This window comes from Gallinula chloropus (assembly GCF_964237585.1).
Source record: "Gallinula chloropus genome assembly, chromosome: 3".
NCBI lineage: Eukaryota > Metazoa > Chordata > Aves > Gruiformes > Rallidae > Gallinula > Gallinula chloropus.
In genome coordinates this window covers 28,437,033-28,452,181 of record NC_140087.1, presented here as the reverse complement: position 1 = coordinate 28,452,181, position 15,149 = coordinate 28,437,033, and the positions used below count along the sequence as shown (strand labels likewise).

The following is a 15,149-nucleotide window of genomic DNA, read 5'->3' as shown; positions in this document are numbered from 1 at the left end:
GGTTGTCAGCCAGGCTGGTGTCTTTGTTTACAGATCTCCTCTGTGCCTCAACTGTCATGCTGTGCTCAGGAGAGAAAGGTTCTTGGTAGCAGCTGAATTTGAAATGATCTTTCTCCTTATAATTTCAGGTTGAAGTTTTGGCCTCCGAGGATGGTACAGTAGGACAGAAAGTGTGTAGTTTGATGCAGTTTTGTTACATAGGTCCCATAATTTTAAACTTCTGGATGTGATGTCACAGGAGGTGACAATTTTCAACCTGAGAATTGAGGATCCTGTGGCTTAACATCCACCAATTCAGAAACTTTCCCTTATGTGTAGTAATCTGAGGACAGTGCACAGGCTCTCTTAATCTAGTTTTGGTACAAAACTTGTGAACAGACTTTACTTGCAGAAGCCCACGTGGAATCATGGGACGTTGACTTCTCAGTAACTTAAGACTGGAGTTGCCCAAGTGCTGGATTTCTTCTTATATAGATTTGCAGCTCAAAAATTACAGTTGTTACCTGCTTTACAGTCTGTTGAGTAAGGTACTTTGTTCGTGGTCCTTTATCACAGTGCATCTCAAGTAGAAAGTACTTGGCTGAACAGCTGCAGCACCCAGTGTTCAATTGTAGATCAATGCACGGCGTGCAGTGTGCGTGTTGGAGAGACCTGCTCTGCTGAAGGTATGGGCTGCATCCTAGTTTTTGCTCCCGTTCCTTTGGCTGGTGAGCCTTGGTTGTTGTGGCCATGGTTTTAATTTTAATTGAGCACTAATAGCAGATGATTTTAAGCAGGGCAGATTGTGTGTAGGCTCTATCTAGTTAGCTGGGGAGAGAGCGGATGGGGAGGGGAAGAGGGATTGTAGGAACAGTAGGTTAAATCATGACAATGAAGAGTTTCCTGCTGCTGAAGGCCCACATGCTGTGATACTACTGCAGGTGAGAAAATAGCAGTGCCATTGCTATCAAGGTAGAAAAAAAAAATCAGGAAGAGATGAAATAAGTTCTTCAGGTTTATGTAGTATGCCATAAACAAAATTAACCCACAGGAAAAAAAAAAAGCTTTAAAAGCACCTAAATATTCATGATGCCAGAATTTACATTGTGTCCGTATTGTACATTTTTATGTTGATATGTGATAAAGTGATTTAAATAAATTATTAAAAAACAAACAGTATTATTTGAAGTATTTAACATATGGTAGTCTGCAGTATTTTCTGTTTTTTATTTAATACCCAGCATGCATACAGAATATTCTTTGAATATTTAATAAACCTGGAGGGTCAGCTCTTGTGAACTCATCTCCATAATCCTTCAGAGGAGGTGGGTAAACAGAAATATTACTGAAGATGATTGTAGCCAATCATTCTCACAACTGCAAACACTGTGGAGGAGGCTTCCTGGGTTTTTTATGGCTAAACTTACAAGAGTGTTTTTCTGTCTTGGAGTCATTTTGATGGACTTCCTTTGGAACTCCTTTAATTACCAAAATTTTAAGAACTTTCTACTGTAGAGCTTCAGTTGTATAAAACCAAATCAGTACTGTCATCAGGTCTTAACATCATCCTCCAGACTCCCAAGCAACTTATCTGTAGGATTCAGCTTCAGAACCAACAGGGTCTTTTTACTCTCTTAAAATAGTAGCTTTACATTATATAGTGAATGATACATGTGTAGGAATGTCACTTATGTTTTATCAAACAAAAAGAAAGGTAAATGTATCATCCCAAATTTGTTAATCCCAGAATTTTTCGTAGCTGTCTAGGCATGCTGTGAAAGCACTTTCTTCCCTCCCCTCTCTTAAGAAATGCTTCCTTTACCTTCTCGGTGACAAATACATGTTAGTATCTCTATTTACAGATGAGTTGGTATGCCCATGAAGAAAAGGTATAAGCACTTTTTTTTAAAATGGAAAATAATTTTCATTTTATAAATTGGAAAATGAGATGGTATGGCAAATACCAGGTAACATAGTTGTGAAAGACATAAGGTTATAGTTTGGATGATGTAATGCATTTCTGGTGTCAGCTTTTCACCTGAATTTCCTTGCGGGCCTGTTGGAGACTGTTGAGGGGGTTACCTTCGCAGTTTTGGCTTATGACTCGGCTTGAAACATTGTGGGACCCTGTATGCATAAGCAGAAGCACAGTTTGCTGCAGGGGATGACACTTTTTTTGACTACATCCATTCCACCTATCCTTGGACACTTACTGCTTAGTTTTAGGCTTGGTGACAGGCTGTGTTGCCTGTAGATGCTACAATACTGTTTTTAAAAAAAGACTTATTTCTGGACTGCTGAAAGGACTTACAATGTTATCTGTTAGTCTTAAATTCTCCGTGGTTTTAGTCTCATGGTAAATATCCATCCTTGCAGCAAATGGGGCTGTTTCCCCAGGAAAATAGGCTGAATGAGATGGCAGAACATTGTTCATCTTTGCTGTAGTTATTGTCGGACAAGTGAAGATCTGGCTGACATAGTCTGACCCTTGGATAGTTGAATCTTTGATGATGATGATAAGCCTGTCTAGAAATTAGCTACAGGATGCTTTTGATGCAAAATCTGTGTGTTGATTTGGACAAAATAATTCTTGCTTTAGAAAAGGAAAAACAAAAGCTATTGTTTCCCAGGGAAGAGGCACCTTGAAGTGCCAAATCTTATCTTTACTCTGTATGCACAGAACAAATGGCAGACCATTAGCAGCAGTCCTTCAAAATGTTCCCTCCACCTCACCTTTTTAATAAGAGCACAGCCTTCCCAAAACATAGGTAGAATGTAAGGCTTCTGTCAGAGTAAACCCAGGATTTTTAATACAAAGGGTTTTTTCCTTTTCATTTTGTGCATGTGAGACCAGTACTCCTTAATGGGCCAGGAAGACGTAAGCAGTTTTTCAGTCAGTTTAAATAAAAGATGTTGTGTGATAAGTACAAAGATGGCCCAGATCTGACAGCGTTGCTGTCCAAACCTTTCCTTCGGCTGAATAGTAGGAAGCAAACCCATTCAGCTTTCTCTGCAACTGATGTGCAGCAGGGGGAAGCTGTTACTGTGCTGTAACAGCTTTTTCGAAGATGGTACACGTGGTGTTCAGTTGAATTTACACATGCATTTGTGTTCATGTGTTTGTACGCCTGTTTGCTTCTTAAAGAAAAGATAAAAAGCCCAAACTTCCAGCTTTTTGGCCTGATCCTTCTGTTCCAACATGTAGAAGGGTTGCGATGCATGCGTGGTTGTGTGTGGAGCGATGCAGGGGCAATGACCACCTAGCAAATCACAGACAGCTGGTTGGGGATCAGGGACAGACCTAGCAGTTACGCCTGGTTCGTCCAAATTCTGCTGAGTATAAACTTACATCTAATAATAAGCTCCTCCAAAACCGTAGCTGCCAAGAAACTAACGTGGAGTAAGCGCGAATAGATGCCGTGGTATCTGCCCGACTCTGCAGTCAACAGGCAGGAATGCATTTCGAAGTTGGAAACTCTTCCAGTCCCATTAATCTTATTAAAGCCTAATGATGACGTGTAAAATGCTAACAGTGCCCATTTATTTTGTGTTTATTTTAGCCAGAATAGGAAGATACATTTTAGCAGATGGGACCAGTGTTCCCAGATGGTAGAAAAAATTAGGAGGGATACAAAGACGTGGAAAAGAAAGAAAAAAAAGAACAAGGTGCACAGAGCAGAAATAAGAGGTAAAAGTTTTAAGCATTTTTAATGATGCTGATTTAAACACCAAGGCAATGAACAAATAAAAATAACGGTGTTTTTTTAATCCTCCTAAGAGATTTAGGTGCTCACTGTCCATTAGAACATTTTAATCCCTGAGGTAGAGTTGAAAATCTTAGTCTGAAAGGTTGATTATTACATAAAGATTTAACCCTGGTTTTATTGTAGGAGCTGCATATCGGCATGAGTCGGAATTAGGGTGTCGAATGCGGTACCACATACTCCATCCATCCAGACAGGCAAGAAATGTTGTCTGGCCCTATCTAGGGGAGGAGATGCTTCACTTCTTAAATATTTGTGCTCGGTTCACTCGCCTCTCCTTTCCCTCCCTTTCCCTGAGGCTTTTACTGTCAGCATCTACCTGACCCAAATAACGTAGGGAAGAGGAGGCTCCGTTCAGTTAAGCAGGGTGAGATCACCTCGTCCACGTGTCTCAACCTGTCTGTGGACGTGTAAAGTGCCATCGCTCTGCTGGCAGAGGCGGCCACGGAGCCCGCCTACCGCAGCTCATGCCGAGGTGCAGTGATCCCAGCTTAGCGCAGCATTAATATAAATAAGTTTGCTAATGGCAGTCCAGCAGCTACATGTCAGAAGGCTCACAACTTTGTGCAACAGGAAAAGAGACACTTATGTTCCCACAGTGGGGGAGCTCCACCAAGAACAGGACTCTCTTATTTGGTAGTGAGCTTTAATCCTTCCATTGTGTGTCCTTTTAAGCTGTGTTGTGATGTAATTGGCTTAATCATTACTATTATGTTGCTTTGCACAAGTTAAGATTGTAATTTGACACATGGAAATAAATGGCAACTGGATTAGTGATTTGCAGGTGTCATTTAAAAACAGGGGGCAGGGAAGAAAGCCTTTCATATTTTGCAAGTGGCGTGTTTGCTAATGCGCAGAGACAGAATTAACTCCACGGCTGCATCTCACGCTGCCTTGAAGTAGGAGTGAACTTCACCTGTTCGTTTCTGGGGCTGTACTGCTGGGGTTGAGGAAAGAAAAACCTCCTTCCCGATGGATGTGTTCACTGTAGGAATGATTTTACATTTCCTCTGCGGAACACAAATGCAGGGGAGAAGCTTTCTCTTTGATCGAGGAATCCGCATAATGGAGACAGGGCTCTGTTAAAGAAGTGCAGCAAGGGTGGCATTTCTGACGGGCTGTGTCTGCGTGGTGGAGCTTTCAGCATTGTTCGTGGAACTAGCTGTATTTTTGTTTGGTGACACAGCATAAAGTGATGACCTCATCTCCATGATTTAGTAACTCTGGAAGTTGTCGAGAGAGTCTATTCCTAAGTCTTTTTAAGTATGTGCTGCCAGGATGCATTTTTTAGTGCTCTTTCTCTGATACAGGATACATGGTTTTAAGAATCGAATGTCCTTAGGACTAAAATATCTTTCTTTCCTCCCAGGCATGCTGCTTTTACTTAAGTTTATTCAGATGTTTGGGTTTTTTCTTTCCTCCTCCTTGCAAGCATTGCTTTATTGCAACACTCAGCACATCACGGTGCATTTTCTGTAGCCCACTTATTTTCACAGTCCCAGATAACAGGACTTCAAATCCCGAGGGGAAATTCAGCTACACAGTATAGCTACACGTCAGCTTGCTGGTTTGAAGCATAGGACACCAAAGAGAATACATTTGGTTGCTGACTGTGAGTTATGACTGTGCAAATCTAGAAGGAAACTGTTGTTCTAGCGGTATCCGTAACAGAAGCCTTAAGCTACGAGATGGAGTAGAGATGCATTTGAGAAAATGGAGAAAACGTGATCTCAAGAGATTTTAATTTTTTTTAAATGGTATTAGCTTGCTTACAACAAAATAGTACTTATTGGGGAAAAAGGAGAAAAGAATCCACTGAAGGAGAAGAAAAAGTATGTGCTAAAAATGGTTTTCTTTTAATGCAAGCCTTGTTTAAGGCAGCTTTCTTTTGTTGAGGACTCTAAGCAGTCTCTGTTTCTGCCATCTGGTGGTTACTAATAAAAGTTGCATCTTCAAAGCCAAATTAAATTGTTTTAAAGCCAATTAATCCTTTTCAGAAGAGGATGTTTTCAAGTGTCTGAATTATCTCTGTCTTGATATGTTGACACTTGGAGTGTCTATGTGTGTGCTTAGTATATGGGAAAATACAGAGAAATGAGTCCTCATTTACATCTGTCTGCACTGTTGACTTAGAGAGGAATCTGGGGATTGTAAGTAAGTTTTTGGATTTGCTTCAACTTAGAAAAAATAGATATTCATATTAGCCTCCAGTAACTTCTGTTTTACTGCTCAGAGCAGAGTTAGGATTACATGTTTCCCCAGTTCTGTTGTTGTTTTCTTTATGGAGTTGTTTCACCTGAGGTGTTGAGATGACTGAAAGGTTTTTCCAACCTTCTTTCTTGGAGTAAATTTAAAGCTGTGTTTTAAGATTGCTGCAGTCTTCACAGTGCCCTCTGTACTGGCTGTCTTCTTAGAGTAGAGGAGGGCATTATAGCAGGGGAAAAGGTGCTCTTTTAATGTTCTTAGGGACCCCTTACAGATCTGTCAATGTGTTTTGAAGTAGTTATGACTAAGTAAGACTTGTGCCTGTTTCAGCCTGGACCTGTTCATCTCACTGTGATATTATTTGGGACAGTCTGAGAACGTGCAAAACCAAGTAGTTGTTATAGAAATTTCACCTAAGTAATCAAGAGTTGTTAATGTCCCGTAAGTTCAGTCTCAGTAAATATCTCGGGGAGGGAGTGGTTTTTGGATTGTTTGCTGTGGGATTATTTTTTGTTTGTTTGTTTGCTTTATTTTGGTTTGGTCTCTTGATCAGTTTTACAGAAATTAAGAGTCACACCAGCACATTTAGAGCCCAAGTCCCAGCTGTGGTTCAACTTTGTCCTGAGTGCTGCAGGCTGCAGAGGAGGGTATCCAACCACCATGAGTAGTACAAAAGGTGAAATCAGAACAAGAGTGCTTGTCCTGATCACCATCAAATCCATTTGATTTGAACCTGACAATGAAAATCCATTCCAAACAGCACCTGTTTGTTGTCATGCCCCACTCCTCACAGCTCCCACTCCCGCTTCCCATACGGAGAGGATTTTAAAGCTCTCTGGGAAGATGGGAAAATTGATGGCTTCTGGAGGTCCTTGCCCAGTGGAGGTGGATCTGGAAAATTCCAGCACAATCTCAGATGAAGAAGAAAAGATAATATATAGAAGAGGAAATTGGCTGAGAAATCCCAGATAGGCATGCTGGATAAATGACATAGTAACAGTTGGTTCTTTCCTCCTTGTGCCCTGTAGCTTACACTCCTGGACAATAGTGTCAGGAAATACAAGACAAGGCAAGAGTTTAGGAAGGAACTGTCTCCTGTGGCAGTGTCCCTGTACAGGTACAGCACATCAGGCTTTCTTGGATATTCTCTTGTTTATTCTTTTGCCCAAGCTAGCAATAAATAGATGTTTAATGCTCCTTTTCAGCATGAAGCATCTCATGGTGGTTGCCAACTACATACCGGTGGTCTCAGAGTTAGACTGTGGGCAGTCTGCGTGTGTGTGTGTGTGATAGGGTTTGTTCTGCAAAGCTCCCTGGTGCTCTGTGTTGAGCTGGTGTGAGCACAGCTGGTGAACACCCTCAGTACCCGTGAACGCTGCTGCCGCGTGGTTTGCCCAGCGCCCTGCCATCCATGGGCATTAGTGCCAAAAGCATGGAAACTGTTTGCTTGCTTACCACATCCTCTCTGCATGAGGCTGATCCTCATGTTTCCGCTTTCAGAAACATGAGGATCAGCCTTCATTTCCAGTACTGCACAGCTTATGTTATCAAGGTGTGCATGGGGCCACACTTCGGGGCTTTGATGCAAGGTTAAAGCTCCCATTGCACCTCTGAGAGTACTGGGGGCGGACAGAAAGTGCTGTTCAGTTTTAAGAAGCAGATGTGTATGCAATTCAAGGCAAGTGTTTTAATTGCTGAAGTGATGTCTGTAAATAAGAGGGTTTGGCAACTGATTTTGCTTTCCTGATCGATGGGTATCCCCCTTCAGTCAGTTCCTTCTGCATTTCTGTGCCAATATAGGTTGCCACTTTGTTGAAATAAACTGCTGCAACATTGAACCGCCCAGCTCTTGTGGCCACAGCACCAGCAGTTTGTACTTGTCGGTGCTGCTTTTCTGAAGATATGGTTTACCCTTTCCAAACTGTAGAAATACTAAAAAAAGTGCAAGGTTTGGTACTGCTTTTATGGTGGGAATGTGCATCACCATGAGGGTTTCACTGAACCCACTGTTCTACACCAGTCACTACGATGGAGTGGTGGAAGTTACCACCAAAGGAAAAGAACTTATTTTCTCTGCCTTTCTTCTGTTACCCTCTCCATTTTTAGCTGGTGGGTGTACTTAGGTGTCCTGGGTCTGGTGTGCCTAAGCTGGCTTCCTGTGTCTGGCTGGGAGTGCTGCTCAGAGTGCTCCCTCGTTCATTTGTAACATGTAACCAGGGTGATGATTCCCTGATGCGGCGGGTCTTTTGCAGTTCTGTGTGGCCCCTTTGATTTATACTGCTGGTTTGAACTTTTAGGCAGTATCAGATTTACCAAGAAGTCATCTAATGTTTGCTTGTAAATACCTGCACATCTTAAATAAATGTTGAGGCAGGTGGTCTCTTTGTTTGGGGGTGGGAAGAGGGCAGGACAGAATATTTGCAAATAGTTTTCTGTTCCTTCTTGATTAGGAGAGCAGGTTAGACCAGATTTCTTTTTCTTCTGTAAATTCGACCTGATTGCACAACTGGTGGGACCAGAACTGCTCCCTCCAGCAACCAACCCCACCTTGGTACAGGAAGCATGTTCTGATTCATATTTTGACTTAAAAACAACAACAAAAAAACCCACAAGTAGTGGGGTTTTGTGTTTTTGTTTTGTTTTGTTTTTTAACTACTGTTAATTTGTTTGGGTTTTTTCTTACTGCATTCTTTTTTAACAGCATGAAATGCCCTGTACAGAGAAAGATTGAGATTTCTGCTGTGTGGCAGCTTCCCTTGGCTGCACAGTCGGATTCTTAAAACTAGTGCTAAGTTTGAAGAATAGCAATTGCAAAGAGGAATGTGAGAAAGTTGTTGGGTAGACAGATGTGATTCTGGTTTTCATTCCCCCCCCCTTTCTTTTCCCTGATACAAGGTCAGGTGTGTATCATGCTTCGGAGCTGTGCTTTGCTGGAAGAAAGGCTGTTGACATGTCACAGATTTCAGAGAGGAAAACAATGACAATGATGCAGAGTCTTGGGCTTTTTACTGAATGTACATTTCTTGTACAAAACATCGTTCTGTAACTTTGAAGCTTCAATTACCCCATTGTTCGTTTTTTAAGAATATATTCTTGTGAGACAAGGTTTTCTCAGGAGTTGAGGTTTTGATGGATAATTCTATTGGATTAGAATGACACTGGGAAATCTTGTTTTTCTAAGTAATTTCTTTGATTTTCATGGTGAACAGTTAATTATACAGGACCTTAATATTTTTTTGTATAGGAAGATCAATATTACAGGTGGTTTTGGCATGATTTTCATACTGTTGCAATGCTTTAAATTGTTTAATACCATACACATGTAAACTATTGTGATGTATTTCTGGTGTAATAGTCATTCTGTGTATTTTATGTTTTACTACCAAACCCTTCCTACTACCTGAAATAGAAAGCAGACAGATTTATGGTCTCTTCACTAAAACTCGCCTTAACATTTTAATCTGAAGCAAAATAAGCATCGTTCGTCCTGTTCAATTTAATGTGACTGTTTTCATTCCACCGGCTGATTCACTCCCCTCCCCCCCCAGCCCTTTATCCAGATCTGTTTGAATCTCCCTGAGCCTCCTGTGAAACCTCCTCACAGTGTTATTCCTTCTGTCAGAACCGATGTACAGATTACTGGGTAAATGTAATCTATATCTCAGAGAGGTTTTACAACTCCAGCCCGCGTTCGAGGGCTGTGCTCCACTGGAGGGATGTACACCTTAGAAACACTTGAGGGAAGAGCAGTTAGAATAAATACTAATTTAAAAATTAATAAATGTATTTTGAGAAGCGTGTTAACTGCTGTTTATGAAAGAAAGCAGTGAAGTGAATCATGTGGAACTGGCTTTTGTTGCATCTAAGTAACTAAATATCGTTATAGCACATACGATTGCGTGCAGAAGCTTTACAGTAATGTAGGTATGGCTGTTTATATGCTTATTAACTTGTAGTTTTTTAGCTGTGGTGTGTGCAGAATGCTGCCAAGGTCAAAGTTGTTAAGCTGCCCTAAATAGTACTGAGGGAAGGAATTACGTTAGCTAAAGCTTTCTTAGTTTTTTAAGTAAAGGGGTTTTTTATTTGGTTGTTTTCTTTGGGTTTTTTTGTTTAACCAGCAGTGTTATAGAAAAGGATCTCCAAGGAGAAATTTAGGGATGCTGGGCTTGGAAATGGCATGGAATTAAGGACATTATTTAGGATTAGAGCTGGAGCCTTTGGTGGAGAAAAACATTGAAGATGGTCACGATCCTCTTAGGATCCCGTGTGCTGCCTGGCTTTTAGTTATGCAGAGTTTTGAAAGTGAGAAGGAGAAATTCAAACTTGATACAGTGAGCAAGGGAAAGCTAATGGAGCACATTAAAAATGCAAGCTGACCTAGATATACTGTTGAATGGTGCCATGTGGTGTGCAGCTTTATATGGCAGGCTGCAGCATCTTGTTGACCAGAATTTAGCTAAAAACCCAAAAATACTGTACTGTTTACAGGTCCAAAGAAAAGATGGAAGAATTGGGCCATCTTGTTCTGTTCCATCAGTGATGTTAAGAAAAACAACGCTATTAGAGCTTTGTCACTATGAAAGCAGTTATTGATTTCTGTTAAACGTATATACAAGGTTTGTTTTTAAAAAACCCCCAAAACCAACACAAACCTACAGAAATTACTTTTGGGGAATGATCAATATGTATGCCACATCACCACAAGTATGTGTCTACTTTATGCTCTCTTCTGTCTAAGCTACATGTGTACAGAACCCTGGAAGATGGAAGAAAAATTAGTATTATGTTAACAGCTGATCAGAGTGAAACCCTTTCTTTCTGGAATATGATGATATTCAGTACAGGAAAGGGTAGCAGAATCCAGCCATTGATTTTATGATACTTGTAATTCCAGAGTAACTTTGAAGAACTATTTTAAGAGGTGTCAAAGTATCAGAAAATGTTACTATGGTATTATTTTTCAGATAATGAATATTGAAGTAGCTTTTAGCTGCTGTTTGAAACTTGATGGAAAGTCATTCATTTTGGTATCAAGACAGTTTCAACTTGGAATTATTACCTTATTTATAAATACCAAAAAGAAGATTACAGAGGAAATGTTGACTTCCCCCCTACCTACCCACCCGCCCTTGCATCTACTTTAGCCTCTGCCTGAACTGTCTAAATGCAGGCACTTATGATTGGGATATTACACGTTTTTCTCGGATTAGGACATTTGAAAAGGATAATTTTTTCTATGACTGCAAGTTATAATGTGTTTTCAGTTGGTACAGTAATAATAAAAAAGGTTTGCATGTACCTGTGATGCATTTGATTCCTCCCTGCAGTGACTCATTGTGGATCTCTCTTACAGCTAAGTGCTTGTTCCTTGTGATCAGAGGAAAATGCTACACACCTTCTGCTTCGTGCCTATTAAATTGAAGTTCCTATTGTAGGCAGCATTACACAGCTATCTTTGAGAATTAAAGGGAGGGAAAAAATCAAGAACAGTAACTGAAATGAAAATTCTAAAAGCCGCTTTGCTCCCCCTCAGCCCTGATGTCAATTTTCAGGACATTTCTGTTTTCATGTTTACCTCTTCCAAATGTACAATTTTTTTTTCATCCTGTTTCCATATGCTCCTGAAGGTAGTGACCATAATGACAATTGTTCTTTTCCTTCTTCTGGAAACTAAAAGATGGATGCCAACCCTCTTTAATCTGGTTATGTTAAACATAACGTATAGTTCCTTTATGCAGACCGGTATGTTGAGTTGAAGAAAGAATTGTTTTCTCCAGTTTTGTTACAATTTACACACACATGCCCCCCTCCCCCATCCCTCACCTTTTTCATTCCCCGAGGGAATGGTCTGGAGAACAAAGTGTCCGTGTTCCTGGGAACAGAAATAGATTGTTCCATTCATAATTTAGTGATCTATTTCTGTTTGGTGAAGTTAAGCACATGCTTAACTTCAGGTCTGTGATTAAATCTCACTGACTCCAGTATGACTTAAATGCTTTGCAAAACTGTGCCTTTTATTCCCATTTCACCGTCGCTCCATCCCTTCTGTCTCACTGCTCTTCTTTTTCCCTTTCTCTTTTTTCTTTCCCCCTCCTCTGCCGTGCTGCGAGTTGACTGTGCTTAGTGTCAGCAGTTTATGTTCTGCATGTTTAATGAAGGCCGTGGCTCAGCTCAGCATAGCCCTTCCCCTTACGCTAACAGAATTTTGATAAATGAGATTTCCTCGTGTGGAGAGCCAGGAATGGACGTTGACGGGAAAAGGCAGGGCATGAAATCAGCAGGTGTCAGGGTGCGCAAATCACAGGCCTCTTAAACCAGAAACAAAATAAAGAATTTGTTATGACTGTCTTCAAAATGTGTTCTTCCTATGAAGGACAAAAAAGGATTTAACAATATACTAGCAAAACAAAAGTAAATCCAGTAAGCAGTAATTTGAATCAACATATTTCTGCCTGCCTTGTTGCTCTCTGTTCTCTGTGCCTACCACCTCGGTTGTCAAAGCATGCTATATAAGCAATTGGATTGCAATAATAATTGCCAAATTTAGCACATGGAAATACATTTCTGTTGTGGTTTATATCCTGTGTTGCACTAAACCATTAGAAATTCTCTATTTTATGCCCACTCAAGTTATTGACTGCAATAGAATAACAGAGAGAACTAGTTGCACAGATGAAAAGAAACTGCCAGCAGATACTAGAAGAAGCCTTTTCAACTATGGTACATTGCTATGATCCTTCCTCCTTTTTCAGGTCTATTTTCATTTTTCTGATACTGCTCACTACATCCCCCTTTCCCCCCAGGCTCTTTCAGTCTTTGCCCTTCATACAGATTTAGCCTGTTCAGTGACAAATCTTCTATGCAGACTACGTACTGTGTAATAATAATAATAAAAAAATACATTTGCATGTGCCAGTGAAGTATTGAATTGTTGAAATAACATCAGACTCTTCACTGGAGATTATAATCTGACACCAGTGATTGAAGGCCAGAAACAGATCCTGCAGACCTAAAACTGGAGCTATTTTATTACCTTATGCAACGTTTCATAAAAGTTTCTGCAGCTGTAGTGGATTAGAAATGAATTGTTTTTATTGGAGAGATGAAGAGAAAGGACAGTTGGTATGGCTATAATAATTAATAAATATAACACAGTTAATTACTGTGCTGGCTCTCCAGTATGTTCAGAGATTAATTTAAATCAATTTGTGCTCGCTTCCGTTAAAATACTCAAAACTATTTTTATACACACACAGAAATCTAAAGTGTATATACACAGAGCTGTGTATTTTAATATATATGTATAATTTAATTTCTTACATATCTATTTTTTGTTACTTGGGGGGGGGTCTCTTTTTTGGCAGGACCTGTTGCGTGGCTTGAAAGCAGGGATAATTACAGATCTTGTGATTTTTTCATAAGTTGGTTGATACCATACCTGTGCGCTAAGTCCTGCTGTAATATCTGCAAAGAGTTTCTCAGGGTTTTCTGCTCATGTCCATCCTCCCCACGTGGGAGAAGCTCGGAGCTGCACGTTATCTCCCACTCCTGTGTCCTCATGTACATGTACAAATTTTCTCTTCTTACAGAGAGTACATTTTTTTCTTAATTATTAAGATACACTCTTTATTCCAATTCCATCTCAACCCAAATTTGTGTTTTAAAAAAAATTAAAATAATAATTCTAACAGTTGTTTCTTTTCCTTAGACGTTTTACAGCAGTACAACTGCGACTGCACAGGCCATGGCTTCCAACAGTCGCTGTAGGCCTTAAAGTATATGGTACCTTCTCCATCTTTACAGTGTAACTTGTTGTGCACCCTTTTCAGATCTTGAATTCCAGTCTTCCACCCCCTCTGTGAACAGAAGGAGTATTTACAGGCTTGTCTGGCAAGTGCTGGTGACTGGAAAGCAGGCATGATGAATTCATGACTCCTGGAAACCAGCCGGAAAAGGATCCTCCACAACATCCAATCAGGGCTTTTGGGCCATTGGGCATCTCTAATGGCAGGTGCAATTAGTGTCCCTTCTCTTAGGTTTATTGTGTTCAGGGCAGGAGTGTTTGGGAAGGACAGTGGAAGAGCTCGGTGCCACTGTGGCACTCCTCTGCAGAAAACCAGTAGCGACCCTCCGTGCGCCAGCAGCTGCCACGCCTTCATTTTGTGTGCTTCGTTCTCGTGTCAAAGCGGCAGTCGCAGTTTTAAAGTGGAAACACAGGAATCGAAGTGGTATGGATCACATTATCGTCAGGCGGATGGGTGTACACACCGGGCCAGCGGCTCGTTGAGATGTACAGAGCTATTTGATTCGTAGATGACACACACTCCACGACTCTTCCATTAGCTGTACCAGGGAGTCAGCAATATCTGAAGTAACCAGTGAACTCATAAAGGTGTATTTCAGACACTTGTTCTCACAGCAAGTAGGAGTTGGGCTGAAAATCATCTTTGATGGGATTATGCAGAGAAAAAATTTGGTGTTCCATGCATGGCGAGTGAGTGGGGTGGTGCAGGACAGCCCCTGCTCTGGTTCAGTGAGATCCAGCTAGGACTTAGATGCTAAAGTATGTCCTTGCTCGAAAGGAACGTGTGACCTTGTTTGAGTGATGCTTGTAGTGTTTTGGGGTTACTGGAAAGAAGCTGTGCATGGGTCGTGCTATGATTGTATCTCTGTTGAATTTGAAGTTAAATGTTCTTAGTTAAACAAAGAAAACCTGTGTTGAAAGGGAAAGAGAGAACTATGTTCTTCCTGCCTTTGAGAGTTAAACCCTATTTATTTTGCCATAAAATGTAGTGAGTTGGGTGAAGAGTGCTTACATTTTTTAAATTCCTTATCACTGAATCCCAGGAAGTGAGGCCAAAGAAGGTTTGCATTCGTCACTGCCAATTACTTCCTTCAGACTACCAGGCAGAATGAAATCTTTGGTCTAGAAGAGAAAGGCTTCAGGAGTATGAAATGCATTCTTTTTGCAGGAATTCCTAACATATTAGATCACCTTGTGAAAGAATTACAAATAATGAGAACAACAGTTTATATGGTATCACCTGGTTCGATCCCCCCCACCCCCCGCTGCAGCTATTGCTACGGGTTCTTTTTGTTGATCTTTCACTGTGAATACACATTTTACAAAGAGCATTCCTCACTAAGATTTGGAGATTAGTTTATGATATTTTACTGCAATGTAAAGTAATTATACTCTAA

General features: G+C 40.6%; 1 protein-coding gene across 8 annotated transcripts in view; it reads left to right on the top strand.

The window, feature by feature from the left end:
• The window catches only part of ARID1B (AT-rich interaction domain 1B), a 327,980-nt gene that overhangs the window by 181,766 nt on the left and 131,065 nt on the right, over positions 1-15,149 (top strand). For 4 of the 8 annotated variants that reach the window (XM_084262563.1, XM_084262561.1, XM_084262560.1 and 1 more), the window contains exon 5: positions 129-170. The exons of the other annotated variants lie outside the window; for them this stretch is intronic. In XM_084262563.1, coding sequence (XP_084118689.1) covers positions 129-170 — 42 coding nt within the window. The remainder of the gene's footprint in view (positions 1-128; positions 171-15,149) is intronic. 8 annotated transcript variants of the gene reach the window in all.